The sequence below is a fragment of the Pongo abelii genome, chromosome 17 (assembly GCF_028885655.2).
Source record: "Pongo abelii isolate AG06213 chromosome 17, NHGRI_mPonAbe1-v2.0_pri, whole genome shotgun sequence".
Classification (NCBI taxonomy): Eukaryota; Metazoa; Chordata; class Mammalia; order Primates; family Hominidae; genus Pongo; species Pongo abelii.
The window spans coordinates 47,594,672-47,620,001 of record NC_072002.2 but is presented as its reverse complement, the minus strand read 5'-3'; the positions used below and the strand labels follow the sequence as shown (position 1 = coordinate 47,620,001).

At 36.2% G+C, this 25,330-nt stretch overlaps 1 protein-coding gene across 7 annotated transcripts in view; it reads left to right on the top strand.

Moving 5' to 3' along the window:
* Positions 1–25,330, top strand: part of CCDC178 (coiled-coil domain containing 178) — a 516,828-nt gene that overhangs the window by 134,600 nt on the left and 356,898 nt on the right. For all 7 annotated transcript variants that reach the window (XM_054537776.2, XM_054537781.2, XM_054537780.2 and 4 more), the window contains one exon: positions 17,491–17,644. In XM_054537776.2, the coding sequence (XP_054393751.1) occupies positions 17,491–17,644 (154 nt within the window). The remainder of the gene's footprint in view (positions 1–17,490; positions 17,645–25,330) is intronic.

The following is a 25,330-nucleotide window of genomic DNA, read 5'->3' as shown; positions in this document are numbered from 1 at the left end:
TACTGTCTGGGTTGACTCCCTGAGAGGAGTCCAAGGGTGATTGGTAGGCAGGGAAAGTGTTGCCTGCAGAGGCCACTGAGAATAAGGGAACTGTATGTCAAAGATTCTTAACAGAGTTAAAAATAAAAATGTCTTGTAATTTCATTGACAATAAAATAATACCTTAAGAAAATATTGTTTTAACAAAGGGGGCCAATCTTAAACTATTATAGATAATTATTTTTTTCGCAGGGGGTCTCACTCTGTCACCCAGGCTGGAATTCAGTGGTGCAATGTCAGCTCACTGCAACCTCCACCTCCTGGGCTCCAGCAATTCTCCCACCCTAGCCCCTTGAATAGCTGGGATTGCAGGCACATGCCACTATGCCTGGCTAATTTTTGTTTCTTGTAGAGATGGGGTTTCAGCTTGCTTCCCAGGTTGATCTCAAACTTCTGGGCTCAAGCAATCTACCCTTGGCCTCCCAAAGTGCTGGGATTACAGGTGTGATATACAGTGGCCAGCCAATAATTTCTTTTTAATTATAGCCAACTTAATTCCATGTACAATTTATCTTTTAAATGTTCTTTCACAAACTTTATCATGACATACACAGGCCATCTACATGTGTGGACCTTTTGATTTGTCCTATACTATCTCTTTTAGAATAACCAATCATTGTCCAGGCGTGGTGTACACCTGTAATCCCAGCACTTTGGGAGGCTGAGGTGGGTGGATCATGAGGTCAGGAGATTGAGACCATCCTGGCCAACATGGTGAAATCCCGTCTCTACTAAAATACAAAAATTAGCCAGGCATGGTGGTGTGCACCTGTAGTCCCAGCTACTCAGAAGGCTGAGGCAGGGGAATTGCTTGAACCCAGAGCTGGAGTGAGCCAAGATGGCGCCACTGCACTCCAGCCTGGTGACAGAGTGAGACTCCATCTCAAAAAAAAAAAAAAAAAAAAAAGGAAAAAAGAAAAAAAACAATCATTTTGTTTTGGGGCAAACATTTACCATGTAAGATCCTTTTGCATACAAAATTATTTTTATAACGTTTCTTATACAAAAATACATCTTTATGTCTATAATACTTTTACGTCTTTCCTTAGTTTTTAAAATATTGTTTTATAAATGAGTTTTAATCTCCAAATTACATAAAGTTATTATTTTTTCTGAACAAGAAACAACTTACAGAACTACAGATTCATTAGAATTCTTATTCTCAATAACCTTAAATTTTAGTGAAAGCCTAGGAAAAAAGAAATCATGAACTGTTTTACAGATGTCGGCATTTTATAGATGAAACCACTTCATAATTTTTAGAAACATGTTTTTTCATATTATAACCCCTTTTTAATTGGAAATAACCCAGACATTTAATAAGCATTTATTATTCACTTTAAAATAATTTTAAGATTTTGAATTACACAAAGTTTTTCTACAAGCATGTATCCTATTTATGTGTATTTAATTCTTTCAATTTTTAATAGTTTATCTAGAGTACTTCTGAAAACTTGGATATTAGACAAAGCTAGTCATTATTTTTAGTCATTATTTTTTATTGGCCATTTTTTAACCTGTGAATATCAGGTATTCATCTAAGTAAGAACCTTAAACACATGGGTTAAATACATGGGTATTTTGACCACTGATTCACAAGTTTTAGCGGTTTTTGTGGAATGAGTTAATATTAAATTTTTTTTTGTCAAAAAACACAAAGCTTATTTTTGGCTATGTTTATAGCCTTATGTCATTTATGCCAAACCTTAACATCTTAAAATATCAAGCAGATATAAATATAAAATAATTATTAAACCAAGATAAAAATGTATGCCAACAATTTTGAAGACTTTTTGAAATTTTTGTTTTATTAATAATTTAAAAACCATTTTTATTTATCAAAGCTTACTGTATTAGTCCATTCTCATGCTAGTATAAAGAACTGCCTGACACTGGGTAATTTATAAAGAAAAGAGGTTTAATTGACTCTCAGTTCTGCAAGGCTGGTGAGGCCTCAGGAAACTTACAATTATGGTGGAAAGGGAAGCAAACACATCCTTCTTCACATGGTGGTAGGAAGAAGTATGAGAGCTGAATGAAGGGAGAAGCCTCTTATAAAACCATTAGATCTTGTGAGAGCTTACTCGCTGTCATGAGAATAGCATGGGGGAACTGCCCCATCATTCAATTACCTCCCACTGGGTCCCTCTCACAGCACATGGGGATTGTGAGAACTACAATTCAAGATGATATTTGGGTAAGGACACAGCCAAAACATATCATTCCACCCCTGGCCCCTCCCAAATCTCATGTGCTCACATTTCAAAATACAATCATACCCTTCCAACAGTTCCCCAAATTCTTAACTCATTCCAGCACTAACTCAAAAGTCTAAGTGCAGTCTCATCTGAGACAAGGCAAGTCCCTTCTGCCCATGAACTTGTAAAATCAAAAGCAAGTTAGTTACTCCCTAGACACAATGGCGGTACAAGCATTGGGTAAATAAACTCTTTCCAAATGGGAGTAATTGGCCAAAAAAAGGGGGCTACAGGCCCCATGCAAGTCTGAAATCCAATAGGGCAGTCATTAAACCTTAAAGTCCCAAAATAGATCTCCTTTGGCTCCATGTCTCACGTGCAGGGCATGCTGTTGCAAGAGGTGGCCTCCCATGACCTTGGGCAGCTCCACCCCTGTGGCTTTGCTGGTTATAGTCTCCATCCAGGCTGCTTTTATGGGCTGGTGTTGAGTGTCTGTGGCTTTTTCAAGCACACAGTGCAAGCTTTTGGTGGATCTGTTATTCTGGGGTCTGGAGGACAGTGGTTCTCCTCTCATAGCTCCATCAGGCAGTGCCCCAGTGGCAACCCTGTGGGAGCTCTGACCCCACATTCCCCTTCTGCACTGCCCTAGCAGAGGTTCTCCATGAGGGCTCTGCCCCTGCGGTAAACTTCTTCCTGGACATCCATGTGTTTCCCTACATCCTCTGAAATCTAGACAAAGGTTCCCAAACCTCATTTCTTCACTTCCATGCACCCACAGGCCCAACACCATGTCTAAGCCACCCAGGCTTGGGGCTTGCACCTCTGAAGAAACATTCTGAGCTTTACATTGGCTCCTTTTAGCCATGGCTAGAGCTGAAGCAGCTGGGATGCAGGGCATCACATCTCAAGGCTGCACAGAGCAGGGGGAAAGACTGCCTACAAGACCATTTTTCCCTCCTAGGCCTCCAGACCTGTAATGAGATGAGCTGCTGTGAAGGTCTCTGACATGCCCTGGAGATATTTTCCCAAATGTCTTAGTGATTAACATTTGGCTCCTTGTTACTTATGCAAATGTATGCAGCCAGCTTGAATTTCTCCCCAGAAAATAGGGTTTTGTGTTCTATCACATCATCAGGCTGCACGTTTTCTAAACTTTTAAGCTTTGCTTCTTCTTGAATGTTTTGCCACTTAGACATTTCTTCTGCCAGATACCTTAAATCATCTCTCTCAAGTTCAAAGTTCCACAGATCTCTAGGGCAGGGCCAAAATGCCATCAGTCTCTTTGCATAGCAAGAGTAACTTTTGCTCCAATTCCCAAAATGTTCCTAATTTCCATCTGAGACCACCTCAGCCTGGACTTCATTATCCATATCACTATCAGCATTTTGGTCCAACCCATTCAACAAGCCTCTAGGAAGTTCCAAACTTTCCCATGTTTTCCTGTCTTCTTCTGAGTCCCCCAAACTGTCCCAATCTCTGCCTGTTAGCCAGTTCCAAAGTCATTTCCACATTTTCAGGTATGCTTATAGCAGCACCCCACTCTACTGGTACCAATTTACTGTATTAGTCCATTCTCGTGCTGCTATAAAGAACTGCCTGAGACTGGGTAATTTATAAAGGAAAGAGATGTAATTGACTCACAGTCCACAGGTCTGGGGAGGCCTCAGGAAACTTACAATCATAGTGCAAGGGGAAGCAAACACGTCTTTCTTCACATGGTGACAGGAAGGAGAAGTATAAGAGCTGAGTGAAGGAGGAAGCCCCTTATGAAATCATCAGATCTTATGATAACTTATTATCATGAGAATATCATGAAGGAAACCACCCCAATGATTAAATTACCTCCCACCTAGTCCCTCCAAGGACATGTGGGGATTATGGGAGCTACAATTCAAGATGAGATTTGGGTGGGGACACAGCCAAATCATATCAATTACTAATTTCACATGAATTTGAAGAGTATTTGAATTTAATTTATGATTATAAGCCATTTGGTAGCATGCTAGACACAACATATAACCTTATATATATATATATATAACCATATATATATATAACCTTATATATATAACCATATGTATATATAACATTATATATATATAACCATATATATATAATGTTTTATATATATATATAAAACCATATATATACACACACACACAAAGATCCAATAGCTGTTACCGTGGACTTTTGGCCATGAGATAGTAACACAAACTCACCATTTTATAAAAGATAGCTGGGTCCAAATTATTTTTCTGACAAAATTGGAACCTGTTCCAATGGCCAAACTGTTTTTCCCGATAGGTAATCCAAGGAAGGCTGTGGACCAAAATTTGGATGAAGAGGTCTTTATGGTAATTCATTTTTTTAAAAAAGGCTCTTTTACCTTTTATTCTTCAATTTCAAATGAGTTTTTAATATTTCCATTTCAGTTAGATCATCAAGAATAAGTCTTAGGACGAGCAACTTAATAACAGCAGATTCAAAGCAGGCAGAGAAGGAAAGAGGAAGACAGAGAAGTTTAGAAGACTCTAGTTAATTCTGTAGTTGCAGGTTAATCATTTGAGCTCTAAATTTTTCTTACTATGCAGAAAACCAATACTGGCCATTGCACCCAGGGATCCCTGGTGTCTTCTTGAAGGCCAGCTGAGTGTCCTTGGCTCCCTGTCTCAGGCAGTCTCCCCTAGGTGTCTTAACCTCATAATGCAGATTTCCTCCAGTCCCCCAAAAATGATCCCTTAACTTCCCAGACTGTATGTCGTCGTCCTCTTAGGGGAGAAGCCAAGGCCACTTTGTCTGTGGGGCTTCAGCAAGGAGGAGAAGAAGGAGGAGGGGGAGGAAGTATTTCTGGGAAGAGGGTAAATTTAAGCTCCTCTGGTGCAAGAAAGTTGGCATGAAAGAGGTTTTCACAGACATAAGAGGAAAATCACTAAGAGGAGTAAATAGAAACAGAGAAGAATACACATTCATACACAAAAGACTTACTGGCAGGTCATTTCTTGATCTTGCAGTCTAGAGTGTCAGCCCTTAGGTTCCTCTCTCACCTTTGCAAAGACTCTTAAGGGAGTCTCTACTCAGAATAAAACACTGGTCCCTCCTTCACCCTCTCAAGGACTCCAGCAGGGACCTCTACTGAGCACAGGACCACAACCTTGTGCCAGGCATCCCTGTGCACAACCCTGATTTGGGATGAGTGTCCCCATCATACTTAGCTCTGAGCTTTCTTTCCAGTACAGCTATATAACCCTTTGCGTGCCTGCTTATGACCTCACAACAATGATATATTACCTTTTCCAAAGCTGATCCCTGGCACTCAGAGTCAGGACTAATGCATGTCCTTTGGTGGCAGATGTGGTTGTAAACCCTTACATGCCAGTTACTGGGTCTATGAGCATGTAAAAAAGCTTCCCAAATAAGGAAGTGGACTATCTAGTTCAGATGCTTGGTCACCAGTTTGATTACAGAGAAAGCTAATCCTTCAACAGACAGGGTCCTTCCTTGTTTGGTTTCATTAAGCTAATACATGAAACCAAAAGTGAGTGTCAAGCAGTGCAGAACATAGAATTGATAAGGAGGAGCAAGGCTCACAAGTCAACTTTTCCACCAGTGAGGGATGAGGGGGGCAAAAATGAAGAGGTTGAACATTAAAATCAAAAGGAGGAATGTTTATGTCTTTTCTGGAAATGGGAATTGAACTTTGAACTTCCCTGAACTTGAGCGCTGTCTTCCTTTTGTCCTTTTATGGTGCCTTCCAGCTGTTATCATGAGGATTGTGAACTATCATGGTGCTGGTGAGAGGGTCATTTAGCATGAAAATGACATTATAATAAAGCTTGAGGTCTTTTTGAAGTTGTTCAGTCCAGTTGACCATCTTGGTTCTAGCTAGTCTTAGCTGGCCCAGTTACAAAGGGAACTTTTTATCTAGGCATCCTGTTTCTTAAAGATAAGCAGAGTTAGAAAAGGGCCAAAATTCAGCAATGTCATGTAGGCATTATATTGGGGAACAGTCACACTTTTGTAAAATCCCCGCTTGAATGTGCACTAAACTCAGTTGCTTCTAATAAACAGAATAAAGCAAAAGTAATAGAACATCGTTTTTATGATTAGGTTGCAAAAATTCGTGACTTTTATCTTGCTAGCATTATCTTTCTTGCCATCTTGGTTACTTGCTCTGATGAATCAAGCTGCCATGTATTGAGATGCTCTATGTAGAGGCCTACAGTGTGTGGAAACAACATAAGCTTCAGTCCACCCACCTTTGAGAATCAACCACCCTTGAGAATTGCTGCCAACAACCAGCAATGTGAGAGCACAAGTATTTGCAGTATGTTAGAAAACAGGTCCTTGCCAGTCATGGTAAAAGACCCAGAGCTGGAGAACCTAGGGGATCACAGAACTGGTGAGATAATAAATATTAATGAATTTAGCAACAAAGTTTGGTTATACTTTTTATGCAGCAATGGATAGCCAATGCAGGCTCCTGATGCTACACTTCAAAATCCATCACTGCTTTTTTTTGCCATGGAAATACAATGCACTATTCCTAGCTGATGACTGATTGTTGCAGGTTTACTAAGGCAGGCATGCTTCTGGGAAAAATAGGATCCTCTACGGCCAACTTTGAGGATTCCCGGTGGCTTCTTCAAATATTCCGTGAACTGCATAGGATGCTTCAAGCTTTCCTCCCTCTCTCATTTACTCTGGGGCAGACTTAAACTCAAGACTGGCAGTGTGCCCTGACTGCTGCTTCCTCCCAATTTCCTTTCTTACAAGCATTTCCCCTAAAAATATTCTTGAACTTGTAATGCTTTCTTGATGTCTAGTTCTCAGAAGATGCAGACTAATACAACAATTTACCATTAAAACTATCTTCTTTCAAATTTTTTTCATAGTTTTTGTTTATTTTTTTTTAAAAACTAGACTTTATGTTTTAGAGCAGTTTTGGGCTCACAGCAAAACTGGGTGGAAAGTTTAGAAAGCTCCTTTTATCCCTTTTCCCCACCCCCCATACTGTCTGCATCCCATACCAAACATCCCACATCCAAGTGGTACACTTGTTACAACAGCGAACCTACATTGACACGTCATTATCACCCAAAGATGATAGTTTACAATAGAGCTCACTCATGATGTACATTCTATGGGTTTGGAAAATGTATAAAGACATGTGTACACAACTATAATATTATTCAATAGTTTCACTGCACTACTTAAAAAAAATCCTTTTTGCTCTACTTATTCCTTGCTTCCTCCCATGTAACTCCTGGTAATCCCTGACCTTTTTATTGTCTTCACAGTTATGACTTTTTAAGAATGTGATATAGTTGACATCATATAGGATTCAGCCTTTTCAGATTGGCTTCTTTCACTTAGTAAAATGCATTACATTTTCTCCTTGTCTTTCCATGGCTTGATAGGTTATTTCTTTTTAAACTTTAAAGATTGACATATAGAATATGTATATACTCATGGAGTATGTAATGATGTTTTAATACACATAATATATAGAGTGATTAGATCAGGGTAATTGGCATTTCTATTATCACAAACATTTATTGTTTCTCGTGTTGGGAACATTCCAAATCCTTCTCCTAGCCATGTGAAGCTATATATTATTGTTAACTATAGTCATTCTACATTGGTACAGAACACTAGAGCTTATTCCTTCTATCTAGCTGTAATTGTGTATCCTTTGAAAAATCTCTTTCTATCCCCCCTTTCTCCTATATTTCCCAGCCTTTAATATCCTCTGTTTCAATTTTTACTTCTTCTTTGAGATCAACTATTTTTTAGCTTCCATACATGAGTGAGAACAAGCAACATTGAACTTTCTGTTACTGTCTTATTTCATTAACATAATATTCACCAGTTCCATCCATGTTGCTGTGAATGACAAGATTTCATTCTTTTTTATGGAGAATAGTATTACATTGTGTATACATATCACATTTTCTTTGTTCATTCACCTGGACACCTAGGTTGATTCCATATCTTGGCTATTGTGCATACTGTAGTAATAAACATGGGAGTGCAGATGAGTTCTTCAATACTGATTTCCTTTCTTTTGGATAAATGCCCAGTAGTGAGATTGCCGGATCATATGGTAGTTCTATTTGTAATTTTTGTGGAATTTTCATACTATTATCCATAGCAGCTGTACTAGTTTACATTCCCACCAGCAGTGTAGAAGAGCTCCTTATTTTTATTTATTTATTTTTTTGCATTCTCACCAGCTTTGTCAGGCAGTTTTTGCATTGCAATAAAGAAATACCTGAGGCTTAGTAATTTATAAAGAAAATAGGTTTAGTTGATTTATGGTTCTTCACACTGTACAAACATGGTAGCAGCATCTGCTTTGTTTCTGGAAAGGGCCTCAGGAAGCTGACAGTCATAGTGGAAGGCAAAGTGGGAGAAGTGGGAACAGGCATGTCACATGGTGAGAATGGGAGCAAGAGAGAGAGGGAGGATGTGTCACACACTTTTAAGCAACCAGATCTTGTGAGAACTCACTCACTATCCTGAGGACACCACCAAGCCATTCATGAAGGATCCACTCCCATGACCAAAACACCTCCCAGCATGTCCCATCTCCAACATTGGGGATTACATTTCAACATGAGATTTGGAGGGGACAAACATTTAAACTATATCATTCCACCCTTGGTTCCTCAAATCTCATGTCCCTCTCACATGGAAAAATAGAAAAAGTCTTAACTCATTCCAGCATCAAGTCCAAAGTCCTAAGTCTCATCTGAGACTCATCTCCTTCCGACTTTGAGCCTACAAAATCAAAGCAAGTTTTTTACTGCCAAGATGCAATGGTAGTACAGGCACTGAGTAAACATTACTATTCAAAAGAGAGAAATTGGTCGAAAGAAAGAGACAACAGGCCTCATAAAAGTCTGAAATCCAACAGGGCAGTCACTAAATCTTAAAGCTCTGAAATAATCTCCTTTTACTCCATGCCCCACATTGAGCACACACTGGAAGGGGTCTGTTTTTAAGACCTTGACAGTTCCATTCTTGTGGCTTTGCAAGGTGCAGCTATTTTCATGAGTTGGAGTTCAGTGACTGTGGATTTGAGGTTCAGGGTGCAAGTTGTCAGTGGAGCTACCATTCTGGGGGCTGAAGGGTGGCAGCCATCTTCCCACAGCTCCACTGGACTGTGCCCCAGTGGGGATTCTCTGTGGGGTCTCCAACCCCATATTTTCCTTTGCCATTTTCCTAGTAGAGGTTGTCTGTGAGGGCCCTGCCCCTGGATCAGGCTTCTGCCTGGGCCCACAGGCTTTCTCCTACATCCTCTGAAATGCAGCTAAAAGCCTCCAACCTTCCTTCATGCTTGCATTCTGTGCACCCACAAGCTTAACACCATGGCGGAAGCCACCAAGGCTTATGGCTTGTGCCCTCCAGAGTGGCAGCCAAAACCATACCTGGGGTCCTTTGAGCCATAATTGTAGCTGGAGCAGCTGTGATGCAGGGAGCAGTGTCCCTAAGCTGAGCAGGGGAGCAGCATCCCAGGCCTGACCCCTGAAACAATTCTTTCCTCCTAGGCCACTGGGCCTGTAATGGGAGGAGCTGCCTCTATGATCTCTGTAATGCCTTGAAAGTCTTTTTCCCATTGTCTTGGATATTAGCACTTTGCTCTCTTTTAGTCATACTAATCTTTCTAGCAAGTAGTTGTTCTGCAGCCTGCTTGGAATTTTTCTCTGTCACGTGGCCAGGCTGCAAACTTTCCAGACTTTTACACTCTGCTTCCCTTTTAAATATAAGTTTCACCTTTAAGTCATTCATTTGCTCCCATATATGATAATAGGTCATTAGAAGCAGCCAAGCTACATCTTGAACATTTTGCTGCTTAGAAATTTCTTCTGCCATATACTCGAAGTCATTACTCTTAAGTTCAAACTTCCACAGATCCCTAGGACAGGAACACAATGCAGTCAAGCTCTTTGCTCAGGTGTAACATGGGTAATCTTTATTCCAGTTCCCAATAGCTTCTTCATTTATATCTGAAACCTCATCAGCTTAGCCTTCACTGTCAACGTTTCTATCAGTATTTTGGTCACAACCATTTGACCAGTATCTTAGAAGTTCCAAACCTTCTCTCATCTTCCTGTCTTCTTCTGAGCTCTCTAAACTCCTCCAATCTCTGCCTATTACTGAGTTTCAAAGTCACTTGCACACTTTCAAGTATCTTTATAGCAATGCCCAATTCCTTGGTACCGATTTTATTTATTAAGCCATTTTTGTATTGCTATAAAGAAATCCCTGAGACTGGGTAATTTGTAAATAAAAGAGGCTTAATTGGCTCACAGTTCTGCAGGCTATACAAGCATGGCAGCAACATTTGCTTAGCTTCTACTGAGGGCCTCAGGAAGGTTACAATCATGGAGGAAAGTGAAGTGGGAGCAGGCATGTCACGTGGCAAGAGTGGGAGCGAAAGAGAGAGGGAGGAAGTGCCACACTTAAACAACCACTTCTTGTGAGAACTCACTCACTATCATGAGGACAGCACCAATTTATTCATGAGAGATCCATCCCAATGACCAAAACAGCTCCCATCATGCCCCACCTTAAACATTGGGGATTACTGCTCAGCATGAGATTTAGAGAAGACAAATATCCAACCTATATCAACAGCATTTGTTATTTTTTGTCTTTTGATAATATCCATCCTAATTTGGCTGATACGATACCTCATTGTTGTTTGCATTTCCCTAATGATTAGTGATATCAAGGATTTTTGAGAAATATCTGTTCAGGTTATTTGCCCAAGGTTTTTTGTTTTTTGTTTTTTGTTTTTTTCTGTTGAGATGTTTGAAGTCCTTGTATATTCTGGATATTAATTTGCAGTTTGATTAATAGATTGCAAATATTTTCTTCCATTGTATACATTGTACTTGCACACTGTTGCTTGTTTGCTGTGCAGAAGCTTTTTAGTTTGATATTATCCCATTTGTTTATTTATGCTTTTGTTGCTTGTAATTTTGAGGTCTTATTCATAAAACTTCTTCCAGGACAGTGTGTTGAACCATTTCCTCTGAGTGTGTGTGTGTGTGTATGTGTGTGTGTGTGTGTGTTTATACTAGTTTTAAAGTTTTGGTTCTTACATTTAGGTCTTTCATCCATGTTGACTTGATTTGTGTATAGGGTAAGAGATGAGGTCTATTTTTATTATTCCATATATGGATATCAGGTTTTTCAGAACCATTTGTTGAAGAGACTGTCATTTCCCCAAAGTATGTTCTTTCTGTCTTTGTCAAAAATCAGTTGGTTGTAGATATGTAGATTAATATCTGGGTTTTCTATGTTGTTTAGGTGGTCTATGTATCCATTTTTATTGTCAGCACCATGCTGTTTTGGATATAACAGCTTTGTAGTCAAGTAGTGTGGTACCTCCAGCTTTGTTCGTTTGCTCAAAATTGCTTTAGCTATTTGGGGTTTTTGTGGTTCCATAAAATTTTCTATGAATAATGTCATTGGTATTGTGATAAGAATTGCATTTAAACTGTAGGTTGCTTTGGGTAGTATGGTCATTTTGACAATATTCTTTCAATCCATGAGCTAGGATATCTTCATTTTTGTATCCTCTTCAGTTTCTTTCATTAGTGTTTTGCAGTTTTTCTTATAGAGGTCTTTCACCTCCTTGGTTACATATGTTCCTAGTTATTTTTTTGTAGCTATTTTAAATGAGAATGCCTTTTTAATGTATTTTTTGGTTATATCTTTATTAGTATATAGAAACACTACTGATTTTTGTATGTTGATGTTGAATCCTGCAACTTTACTGAATTCATTTATCAGTTCTAAGCATTTTTTGGTAGAGTCTTCAGGTTTTTCTGTATACAAGATTATGTCACCTACAAAGACAGACAATTAGACTTCCTTCTTTCCAAAATAGATGCTGCCCTGTATTTCTTTCTCTTGGCTAATTGTTCTGGCTAGGACTTCCAGTATTACATTGAATGAGAGTGCTGACACTGGACATCCTTGTCTTGTTCTAGATCTTATAGAAAAAACTTTCAGCTTTTCCCTCTTCAGTATGATATTGGCTGTGGTTTTGTCATATATGGCCCCTGTATTATGTTCAGGTACTTTTTTCTACATCTAATTTATTAAGAGTATTTTTTATTATGATGAAATGTTTAATTTTATGACATACTTTACTTGCCTTTACTGCGTTGATCATATGGCGTTTGTCCTTTATTGCGTTGATGTAACGTATCACATTTATTGATTCATGCATGTTGAATCATTCTTGACTTTCTGGGATAAATCCCACCTGATCATGGTGTGTTATCATTTTTATATATTGTTGGAATTAGTTTCCTGACATTTTGTTGAAGATGTTTCTATCTATGTTCATCACAGATATTGGCTTATAGTGTTTTTTTATTGTTGTGTCCCTGTCTAGTTTTGGTATCAAGTTTATACCAGTCTTGTGGAATGAGTTAGGGAGAGTTCCTTTCATTTCAATTTTTTGGAATAGTTTTAGAAGAATTGAAGTTACTTCTTTTTATTTTTTTTAAGACAGAGTCCTGCTCAGTCGCCCAGGCTGGAGTGCAGTGTGCAATCTTCGCTCATTGCAAGCTCCACCTCCCAGGTTCACGCCATTCTCCTGCCTCAGCCTCCCGAGTAGCTGGGACTACAGGCGCCTGCCACCACGCCTGGCTAATTTTTTTGTATTTTTAGTAGAGACGGGGTTTCACCGTGTTAGCCAGGATGGTCTCCATCTCCTGACCTCATGGTCTGCCCGTTTAGGCCTCCCAAAGTGCTGGGATTACAGGCGTGAGCCACCGCGCCCAGCCAGTTGTTTCTTCTTTAAAGGTTCAATAGAATGCAGTGGTAAAGCCATCTGGTACTGGATTTTTTGGGGGGAAGACTTTTTGTAACTGAGTCAATCTTATTACTTGTTATTGCTCTGTTTAGGCTTTCTATTTCTTCTTGGTTCAATCTTAATAGGTTGTATGTGTCTAGGAATTTATCAATTTCCTCTAGGTTATTTATTTTATTGGCATATAAATTGTTTATAATAATCTCTAATTATACTTTTATTTTTTGTGGAACCCATTGTGGTAACTCCTTTTTCATTTGTGATTTTGTTTTTGGGTCTTCCCTTTTTTTCTTTGTTAATCTAGCTAATGATTTGTCCATTTGTTTATCTTTTAAAAAGCTAACTTTTTGTTCTGTGAATTTCTTGTATTTTTTAGTCTCAATTTTATTTACTTCTGCTTTTGATCTTTATTTCTTTCCTTCTACTTATTGTAATTTTGGTTTGTTCTTGCTTTTCTCGGTCCTTGCAGTGCATCAGCAGGTTATTTTAAATCTCTCCAGTTTTTGCTATAGTCATTTACTGCTATAAACTTGCTTCTTAATACTTCTTTTTATGTGTCCCATAGAATTGGCATATTGTGTTTCTATTTTCATTTATTTCAACTAATTCTTTAATTGTATTTTTAATTTTTTTCTTCATTCACTGGTCTTTCAGGAACATGTCATTTAATTTTAATGTATTTGTATTTATTTATTTATTTATTTATTTATTTATTATTTGAGATGGAGTCTTGCTCTGTCACCTAGGCTGCAGTGCAGTGGCACAATCTTGGTTCACTACAACCTCTGCCTCCTGGGTTCAAGCAATTCTCCGGTTTCAGCCTTCTGACTAGGTGGGATTACAGGCGCACGACACCACTCTTGGCTAATTTTGTATTTTTAGTAGAGACAGAGTTTCACCATGAGCCAGGCTGGTCTCAAACTCCTGACCTCTGGTGATCCACCTGCCTTGGCCTTTCAAAGTGCTAGGATTACAGGTGTGAGCCACCACGCCCAGCCCAAAATATGATTCATAATTAGACTGATACCTTATAGGTTTTCAAGTGAACCACTAGAGTTCACTTTCCCCTATTTGAGTATGTGGGATTTTTTATGTGTCTTATCTCAATCTTGATAAGTATGCAGGTCTGTTTCATCTAATATTTTGCTTTTTAAATCTTTATTCATAAATAATTATAGACTCAAAAGAGCTTAGATATAGAGTCCTGTGTACCCTTCCTCCAGCTTCTTCCAATGGGAGTATCTTGTATTGTATATACTGTACTTGTTGTCAGTATTAAAACCAGGAAATTGAGATAAGCCTAATCATTTCATGATTTTTTACATATTTTCATGTATGTATGTGTGTGTGTGTTTATTGCTATATGCCATTTTATCTCGTATAGATTCAGTAACTACCACTACAATCAGAATGCAGACTAGTGTCATTCCCTATGCTACCCTTTTTATTCATATCCACTGTCCTTTCTCTGTCTCCTGACAACCACTATTATTTTCTCTATCTCTAGTCTTGCCATTTTAAGAGTGCTATATAAATGAAACCCTATAACATTTAACTTTTGATTTGGGCTTTTTTTATTAAGCATAATGCATTTGAGATCAATCTGGATTGTTGAAGGTATTAAGAATTCATTCCTTTTTTATCACTGAATGAGATTCCATTGTATAGATATACCAGAGCTTGAAACTATCTGCCCTTTGAGGGACATTTAGTTTGTTTCCAGTTATTTGCTACTTTGAATAAAGTTGCCATGGATATCAATGCAGAAGTTTTTGTGTGAACATAAGTTTTTCATTTCTCTCAGATAAATATCAAAAAGTGTGATTTTGGGGATGTACGTTGAATGTAAGTTTAATTTTATAAAAAACTGCCAAACTGGTCTTCCAGAACGGCTTGTACCACTTTATCTGAATGCCAGCAGTGCATGAGAGATCCAGTTTCTCTACAAGAGAACACTATTTTTTTAAAAAAAATTTCAGCCTAGACTAGTAAGTTTGTAGTGATATCTCACTATGATTTGAATTTGCATTTCCCTAATGGCAAATTGTGATGTACATCTTTTCGTGTGCTTGTTATTGAATTCTCTTTTTCATACAGTGTCTGTTCAAATATTTTGCCATTTTCCCATTGTAATGTTTGTTTTCTTATGGTTGTGTGTAGAGAATTCTTTAATTTTGAAAATATAAGATTTTTAATCGGATATGTTATATGTAAATATATTCTAGTTTTAGTAAAGTCTTGTCTTTTTGTCTTTGAGGGTGTTTTATAATGCAGAAGTTCTTAATTTTTCTAAAATTCTACTTATCACTTTTTTCTTTTATTCATCATGTATTTGGTGTCACACACAAGAAATCTTGTCCTAACCCTGTCACAAAGAAATTTGTTTTCTAAAAATATTATAGGTTTACAATTTATATTTAGATATATGAGCCATCTTTAGTTAGATCGTGTATAAAATGTGAGATTTAGCTTGAGCTTCACTTTTTTTGCCAATGAATATGTAATTATTCCATCACTATATGTTAAATTACTTTCATTAAATTGATTTTGTAACGTCAAAAATCAGACATGTTTGTGTAGCTCTATTTCTGGGTCGTCTATGACCATTCCGTTTATCTATTTGGCTATCCCTCTGCCAATATCACACTTTCTTGATTGCAGAGTTTGCATAGTATTTCTTAACAACAGATAGAGTGATTCTTCCCATTTATTCTTCTAAATTTATTCTGATTTAGCTGATATAACGATGAAATTTAAAATAACAGTGGAGACACGTATAGTATAAACTGCTTTTCTGGGAAATCCTCAAAAGGCTGAGGAATTAGTGGCATCAACTTCATCAAAAAATTGGAATAAGTGAACCACTAAAATAATAACTCCCAAATTTCATGACAGTGGGCAATTGTCCATCACTCAGGCAAAAGTCCATAGTGTATTCTCTGTACTGGAGGCAATAGATAACATGAGAGAAGAAAAACTAATTTCAAAAGAAGAAAACTTAATCAAACTTATACATTTTGAATGTTGAGGCTATCTAACTCTCATTGCCTAACTGGCTTCTAGAACTCTGACAGGTAAGTCTATACTCTGCAGACATGGAAACGAAAAGAATCTTGTTCTTGCCTATTTGTTTTTGTTTCTTTAATTTTCATTTCTGTAGTGAGATCGTAGATTTCGGTTTCATTTGACTATGCTTCTGGAATCAGGGTTGGTGCATAAGAATCTGGGCCAATTCAATAAGCACACCATATATTTATTGGTGATTGTTCATATTCTCTGTGCCTTTTTCTATTGAATAATTTTTCTATTACATATTGACTTGTATGAGTTTATTACATATAAATGTTTTACTCTTATGTGAGTCTCAAATAAATCTCCTAGTCTACTATTTTGTTTAAGGTGTCTTTAAAAAGTTGTAATTATCTATATTATTTGCTGATATTTTATGAAAATGGTAATTTTATCATTTTTTCACTGTGATTTTTTTGCTACATTAAACAACCATAACAGTATCTAAAGATAATATTTTATTTGGAAGGTGGTTTCTACCTGCTAGATTAGATAAAGGATTGTGTGGTTCACAGATTAGCACTGGTCCTCTTGGGAGGGTCATATAGGAACAAATAACTCTTTGACTATTACTTCTTTTTAAAAAGCCCTGTGTTTTCCTAAGCTACAATTTCCTTTATTTTACCTCCAAGGCTGTGAAAGCTATAACTGCTTGGTCTTTTCACTTCTGCCTCCTCTACTCTTCTTTTTTCATCTTTTTTTTCCTTACCTTTCCATCCCTGTATTACCCAGCTTCTGAATTAAAAGTGTATAAATCTCTTACCTGAAATCAGATTCAAAGACAGTTTATTTGAAAGCATTTATAATTGATTTTTCTCTCAATAATGTTTTCCCTTGGAAACAATACTATTGATGACTTTTTTCCTCACTATTTACTTGACATCTAAGTAGTATTTTTTAGAAATTGTCAAGTTACGTTGGGATGGATTTCCATTGATTCATACTGTTAAAGCTAATTTAAGTATAATTTATTTACTTATTTATTTATATAATTTTTTTTGAGATAGGGTCTCACTCTGTCACCCAGGCTGGAGTACAGTGGATCAATCATAGCTCACTACAGCCTCAACCTCCTGGGCTCAATGAATCCTCCCATCTCCGCCTACTAAGTAGATGGGACTACAGGCATGTGCCACCATGCTCGGCTAATTTTCAGTTTTTTTTTTGTAAAGACATTGTCTCTCCATGTTGCCCAAGCTGGTCTTGAACTCCTGGACTCAAGCCATCTGCTACCTTGGCCTCTCAAAGTGCTGGGATTACAGGCATGAGCCACCAAGCCTGGCCTAAGTATAATTTAAAATATATTTTTTATTTTAATGTGAATAAAATAAACTGTGTTTTTATCCCTAGGAGAGAGATATATCATCTTAACAGTCTATTTGATCATTACTCTTCATCAGTGATAAATGTTAATACTAATATTGAGGAGAAGGAAGAGGAAGTGACTGAAGCAATAAGGGAAACAAAGTCATCAAAAAATGAATTACATTCTCTATCAAAAACGGTGAGTTTTTCATATTAGAAATAAAAAATACTGATTTTTGTTTTGAGTTATAAATAGTAAACTTTTTTGTCAATAATTAAATAGCAATTGGCCAATTTTTTAATATTTAGCCAATATGCCTGTATCAGTTTTCTATTGCTGCATAACAAGTTACCACAAATTTAGCAGCTTGAAACAGCACCCATTTATTATCTCAACCTTTTCCTAAGTCAGAAGTCTGGGCACAGCATGGCTCAAGTGGTTGCTCTGCCCCAGGTCTGGCAAGACTAAAATCAGGGTGTCAGTAGCCTGGCACTTCTGTCTGGATACTCCAGGATAACACTATTTTTAGTATACAGGTATCAAAACCTGTATACTAAAAATTTTTTTTAATTGTGTGTCAGTTAAAAAAAATGGAAGAAAAACTTCAAACAAAAACTTCTTCAGTTTCTGTTTCAATTGACACATAATAATTGTACATTTTTATAAGGGGTCTAGTGTGATATTTTGATACCTGTATACAATGTGTAATGATCAGATTAGGGTAACATTCCACATTCTTTGTGTTGGTAACATTCAAAATTGCCCTTTTTCGAGGATTTTGAAAATCCTCATTGAAAATATAGAATAAATTATTATTAACTAGTCACTCTACAGTGCTAAAGAACACTAAAACTTACTTCTCTATTAAGCTATAATTTTTTATCTCTTATCCAACCTCTCTCTATGCCCCCTACCCCCTACCCTTCCTAGTCTCCAGTTATCACTATTCTACTCTCTGCTTCTGTGAGATCAACCTGTTTAGCTTCCATGTATGAATGAGAACATATGGTATTCATTTTTTTGTGCTAGGCTTATTTCACTTGACATAATTCCCTCCTGTTCCATCCATGTTGCTGCAAATAACAGGAATTCATTCCTTTTTATTGCTGAATAGTATTCCATTGTGTATCACATTTTCTTATCTACTCATCTATTGATGGAAGCAGGTTGATTTCATATCTTAGGTTTTGTGAATTGTGCCGCAGTAAACATGAAGATGTAGATATCTCTTTGACATACTGATTCCTTTTTCTTTGGATATATAACCAGCAGTGGGATTGTTGGATCATATGTAATTCTTTTTTTAGTGGGTTTTTTTTTTTTTGAGGAATCTCCATACTGCTGTGATCTCCACTCCACAGTGGCTGTATTCATTTATAGTCCCACCAACAACGTTTAAGAGTACCTTTTCTCTTCATCTTCAACAGCATTTGTTATTTTTTGTCTTTTTGATAGTACCCATTCTAAATGGGGTGTTCAGTTTTGACATATTTAATTCTTATGGTTTGAGAACTGAAGTCTTTGTTTCCCTGGCACCTGTCAGCCTAAGATCACACTCAGTTTTCAGAGGCTGCCGCATTCCATGGTTGTTTGTTCTCTTCATCTCTAAAATCAGCAGTGGTGTGCTCCTGCTTGGAAGCATCTGACCTTTCATTATGACTCATCTTTCCTGAAGATGAAGCTTTCTTTTTCTGCCATATCTCATTCACTGTTGTATAAGAACATAATAGATAAAATAAATAATAGTATAGTAAAAGGAAATAATATATAAATTATTATACCAATTTGCATTCCTACCTAGAGTTAAAGACATTCTTCTCTACAATAAGGCTTTTTAATTGTACCTCATTATGGTTTGTTATTAGTTATTAATGGAACTGAACATATTTTAATGACTTTTGCGGGGTGAGTTGTATTTCCTTTTCTGTGAAAACCTGCTCATGATTTTCCTGCTATATACTGAGTGTCATCTCACTGATTTGTAAGAATTTATATATCATGGATACTAAATATTTTCTAGTTACAAATGTTAAAAATATATTTACCCAACCTTTTTTCATTTCTTTATGGTAACTTCTGATGAAGAGACGTTTCAGTTTAATGTAGTATCAGGTATAAATACATTCGTTTGTGCTTTTTCCTTTTGTGAACTTGTTTAAGAAATTTTCCCACCCCTGAGATTATAAAAATATTTTCTGTTATTTCATTCTCAATGTTTCTGAATTCTGCTTTTAATATTTATGTGATAGTTTTAGATGAAACTATGTTTAGAATGTTCAAAATTTAGGGTTATTTTTCTCAGTCTGCCTTCTATTTAAAAAGTTGGAAATAAAAAGCTATTTCTACAATTTTTGGAATGCATATTTCACTTGCCAGATGTGATGCATAATTAATATGAAATTAATGTATGGGTGTAATGTGAAGTGAGGTTCCAGTTACTTTTTTTATAATATAGAAAACAAATTGTTACAATTTACTGGTGAGTTTTCTTTATATATTTATAATCAGTGCTATCTCTGTCCCATATTAGGCTTTTATGTTTGTGTGGATCTTTTTCCATTCACTTTTTACTTTGATCTATTTGACCATCTTCACCTGAACACTCCATGGCTACGTCACTAAAATTCCATAATGGGTGTTAATTATCTATTATAGTGAATCCTCTGATCTTATATTTTCTTTTGAGTTCTAGGCTTTTCTTGATTCTTGCCCTTCCATATAGGTTTCAGGATTATCTGGTTCATTTCTTTAAAATTTTTTGTTGGAATTATGATTGAAACTGTATCCACTTATGGAATAATTGGGGAAGAAATCAAATCTTTATGATAGGGACTTCTAAACATACCCATGATCTATCTCTGTTTATTTGAGTTGTTTTCCCAAACTGAACCTTAATCAATATTCTTGGAACTTTCCAAAAGGCAAACTATGTCTTTGCAAAATCAGACAGTGATGAGATAAATTAACCCTTCCATCTTCATCTAATGTTAAAGTTATTTTTAAAAATTGATTTGTAATGTGATCCTGATATGTTTATAAAATTGGTCTATATGGTAGAAATAATTTAAAATTTATTATGGTTTAATTCATGTCCTAATATGTGGGCAATTTGTATAAATATTTCATTTGACAAAAATGTTCTCTCTGGTTTGGGGATACAGTTCTAAGTAGATTGATTTAGCCATCTATGCTAATTGTGTTATTTAAATCTTTTATATTTCTGGTTTATTTTCTGACACTTCTATCAATTACTGTAAGAGATGAATTAAAATATCTCAGGGTGATAGATTATTTTTTTCATTTTTCCTAATTTTTGCTTTATGAATTTTGAAGCCATAAGTTTAGAATGATTAGAGTGCAGCTTTTTTATTATGCTTTTATTTGCAAGGTTTGAAGTTATGAATTATTAATAAAGTTTGTGGAATGCATATTTCACTTGACAGATGTTAAGCATACTCAATATCTTTAACTTTTTCCTGAACAGTTTAGGGATTTTGTGATCCTCTCCTGACATATATTCAATTTTCCATCATTTTATGCATATCTTATTTACTAATTTTCTTATTAAGATAATTTATTATTAATTTACACAATAAGCATTTGTTTATATTTATTCTCAGGTTAATATTTTGCACACAACTCTGTCTGTTCGTTAGACTTTCCTAATTGAAATTCCTTTTATCTTTTTTAAAAAAAGTTTTGTTGTTGTTTTTTTTTTATTTCTTGGGATGGTAGTCTCACACTGTCACCAGGGCTGGAGTGCATTGATGCGATCTCGGCTCACTGAAACCTCTGCCTCACGGGTTCAAGTGATTCTCCAGCCTCAGCCTCCCCAGTAGCTGGGATTACAGGTGTGTGCCACCATGCTCCGCTAATTTTTGTATTTTTAGTAGAGATGGGGTTTCACCATGTTGGCCAGGCTGGTCTCAAACTCCTGACCTCAGGTGATCCGCCCACCTTGGCCTTCCAAAGCGCTGGGATTACATGCATGAGCCACCCTGCCCAGGCATTTTTTTTATTATTATTTTTAAACTCTACCTCTTGCAAGTAAGATTCAAGATTTGAGATTTTCAAAAATTTTTTAAATTTTATTTTCATTTTTAAATGTCTTAATTTTGTCTCATTCATGCAGTGTAGAGAATATTAACCTGAATTCATATGAGAATGATTTACACTGCTACATAGGCAAGAGAGAAGGATCCAGAAATAGACAAGACAAAAACAAACAAACAAAAAAACCAACCCACTAAACCAAAAACACTGGGCTGAAATACTAGAGGAGGAGGAAATGGCATCGAGGAGAAGGAAGAACCTAATATTAAATAGATAGTAGTACAAGTTTCTCTACATTGTGCTTGTTTCTGTCTCCAGCCTCTTTCTTGCTCCTACTTCCCCTCTGACCACCTGAAACAACCTCAGGACAACCGAATGTGCCACATATTTTCATTCTTCCAGCTCTTTATAAATACTCTTCCCTCATAATATAATGTCTGTTTGACACTGTTCATTCTCTCAATCCTATTATTGTGTAGCTGAAATCTCTTATTTTAAATCTCAACTTGGAAGGAAGGAAATCCTTGGTGAAACCATCTCTTAACTTTCTTCCTTATGCTTTGAACTCTAACTACATTCTGTGTTTACCCCTATGCTGGCACTTATAACACTCTGTTGAAATTAATGATTAGTTGTCTACTTCTTAAGGTTTTTAAGGGCAGGAGATGCATTGTGACTCTTCCTTTGTCTCTGTGTAGTTTGTCCAATGCCTTTCCCATATTAGACAATAAATGCTTGTTGAGTAAGTGAGTGAATCAAGGAATAAATGGAAGGAAGAAAGGGAAGGAGAGAGAAGGAAGAAAAGGAAGGAAGGAAGGGAAGAGAGGGGAGAGGAGGGGAGGGGAGAGGAGGGGAGGGGAGGAGGGAGGGAAGTAAAGGTAAATGGGAAGGGGGAAAATCCTAAACCTTGTGAGCCTGTAAAGAACTTGGTGACCTGGAATGTAGAGAGTAGCCATTCACAGAATCTTCGGTAATTTAAAAGAATGCCTGTAGCTTTCCCAGGGACTACTATAAAAGCATCAGGGAAGTATAGCATAATCAATAAAAGTTTTAAAAATATTACATACTGTTGACAAATAGTTATTACCTTGGTTTAATAATCATGCTGAAATTTGTCTATATCTATAAAAATATCAGCATGAATAAAATTTTCAAAAAGGGAACACTTATTCAGTAAACCTACAATCACTTTTTTATTTCTTTGATCATCTCTAAAATGAAAACGCTGGCCCTCCTCAATTTGATGTTTTAACAAAATGTTATTTATTTATTTATTCATTCGTTTATTTTAAGACAGTGTCTCTCTCTGTTGCCCAGGCTGGAATGCAGTGGCATGATCTGGGCTCACTGCAACCTCCGCCGCCTGAGATAAGTGATTCTCCTGCTGCAGCCTCCTGAGTAGCTGGGATTACAGGTGTGACCCACCATACCCAACTAATTTTTTGTATTTTTGGTAGAGATGGGGTTTCGCCCTGTTGGCCAGACTGGTCTTGAACTCCTGACCTCAGGTGATCCACCCACCTCGACCTTCCAAAGTGCTGGGATTACAGGCGTGAGCCACCACGCCTGGCCACAAAATGTTATTTTTGATGAGAAATTGGTTATATATTTATAAGGTTAGTGATATTTTTTAATTATAGAAATCGTTTGGAGACTATCGTACATTCTAGAAGAGATGAGAAAAATGAAGTTTAGATATATTAATTTTTTCTGCATTTTGCTCATTATAAACCCTTTAAGCTAGATTTTCAAAGAGCGCATGTTAAGCATTCAATTAAAAGCAACGATGTGCATTATTGCCATGCATTATTTTTTGGTATGCAATTGAAACTTCCCACTTCAAGAGAAAAATAGAAGATTTGTGCTGCCTAATTGCACATACAACTTAAAATGATTTTTTTTAATTTCAAGGCATTTTGTGCTTTCAATTTAGAGTCTTTACCTCATTAACATACACTTTTCTCTAATTTGTGTCATTGGATCTATGAAAACACATTGTTTCCTTTTCATTTCTAAAAACAATGGCCTTTGTTAGCCAGAAAACCTCTTGAAATTGGCTCAGTGCATTAAAGTAATGTTGAGATCAAATCCTTTTTAAATGTAAAGGAAAGAATTTTCTATAAATCCCTTTCCCATGTTTATAGTCTACTCCCAAGGTTCAGAATTTTTTTAAGAAAATAATTTTATGATGTGCAATGTTTAGTTTCTTGTAATATAAAAAAGGCATTTATATCTGATTTTATCAATTGATAAAAATAACTTTTAGGGATTTAGAAATATTTATGAATTTTATATTTTATTGACAATCACATAGACACACAAAATTATTTTTAGTAACTTAGTTTTCATATAAATGTTGCATATAAGTGGATTCCTTCGGTATATTAGTTGGTATTTTCATAATTTTTGAGTATTGCTTTTGTTCATAGAAAGCTAATTTACATTACTAACATATTGGCCTATATATTATACAGTATGAATGTAAACACCACAAAATACCCATTCAAATATGCTTTTTGATTCATACATTTGCCTCAAAAATTTCAAATTAAGGAAATTCCTTCTCAAAAATAGAGAAAACAATAGTTATTTCTAATACTAACAATTTATCAAACAGGAAGCCAGCCTAGAGAAGCTGAGTGATTTTCTAACAGACACAAAGCTATTAAGTGGCAGAGCCAAACTACAACCCAAATTTTTGGACTATGAAAACAGTAGTGTTTCATTACACAATATTCATATATGTGTTTTGTAGATAAAATAGGATAACATTTAGAAAAATACACATTGCTGGCCAGGCGTGGTGGCCCATGCCTGTAATCCCAGCACTTTGGGAGGCTGAGGCAGGTGGATCACCAGGTCAGGAGTTTGAGACCAGCCTGGCCAATATGGTGAAACCCCATCTCTACTAAAATATACAAAAATTAGCCCAGCGTGGTGGTGCACACCTGTAGTCCCAGCTACTCAGGAGGCTCAGGCAGGAGAATCGCTTGAACCCGGGAGGCAGAGGTTACAATGAGCCAAGATTGCGCCACTGCACTCCAGCCTGGGTGACAGAGTGAGACTCCATCTCAAAAAGAAAAAAAAAATACACATTGCTAATTTTTTAAATAATAGGATTTCAACACTTTTTATGTGTGTATTTTGTGTGGCATATATATTAAATATTAAATGACATCTGTGAAATTGGCTTTTACTATCTTTTATTTTAAAGAAGTGCTTAATGTTATCTAAATGCTGATTTCAAATATATACTAATGGCAATGCTAAAGATTTAAAAAATATACTCTGATTATAAAAGCAGTTTACATAGGAATAGATGTTCATTTATAGAAAATGCTATGAAGATTATTTTAGTTTCTCATTTGACCTATTGAGATGATGTATTATATTAATATTTAACCATTTTTAAATTCATTAGATGAACTCTGCTTGGTTATGGTTTATTGTTCTTTTAATTTACTGCTGAGTTTGATTTGCAAGGATTTTATTTAAGATTTTGCATCCATATTCATAAGTGAGTCTGTATTCCGGTGTTCTTAATTTGTGCTATATTTGATAGATGCTCTTATCAGGATTATGCCAGCTTTACAAAATGAATTTTGAAACTTTTCTTCCATTCTTATTACCTAAATAATTAATACATATTTAAATAACTTTCTCTTGAAAATTTGATAGAACACCTTGGTGATTTTTTTCCATTGTTTGAATTATTATTTTCTTTTTCATGGACCACTGTTTTATTTAATAACATAATTGTCCTATCAGGCTATGTATTTCTTCCTGAGGTTAATGTTTAATTTTTTAATGGCCCAGGAAATAATCTAAATG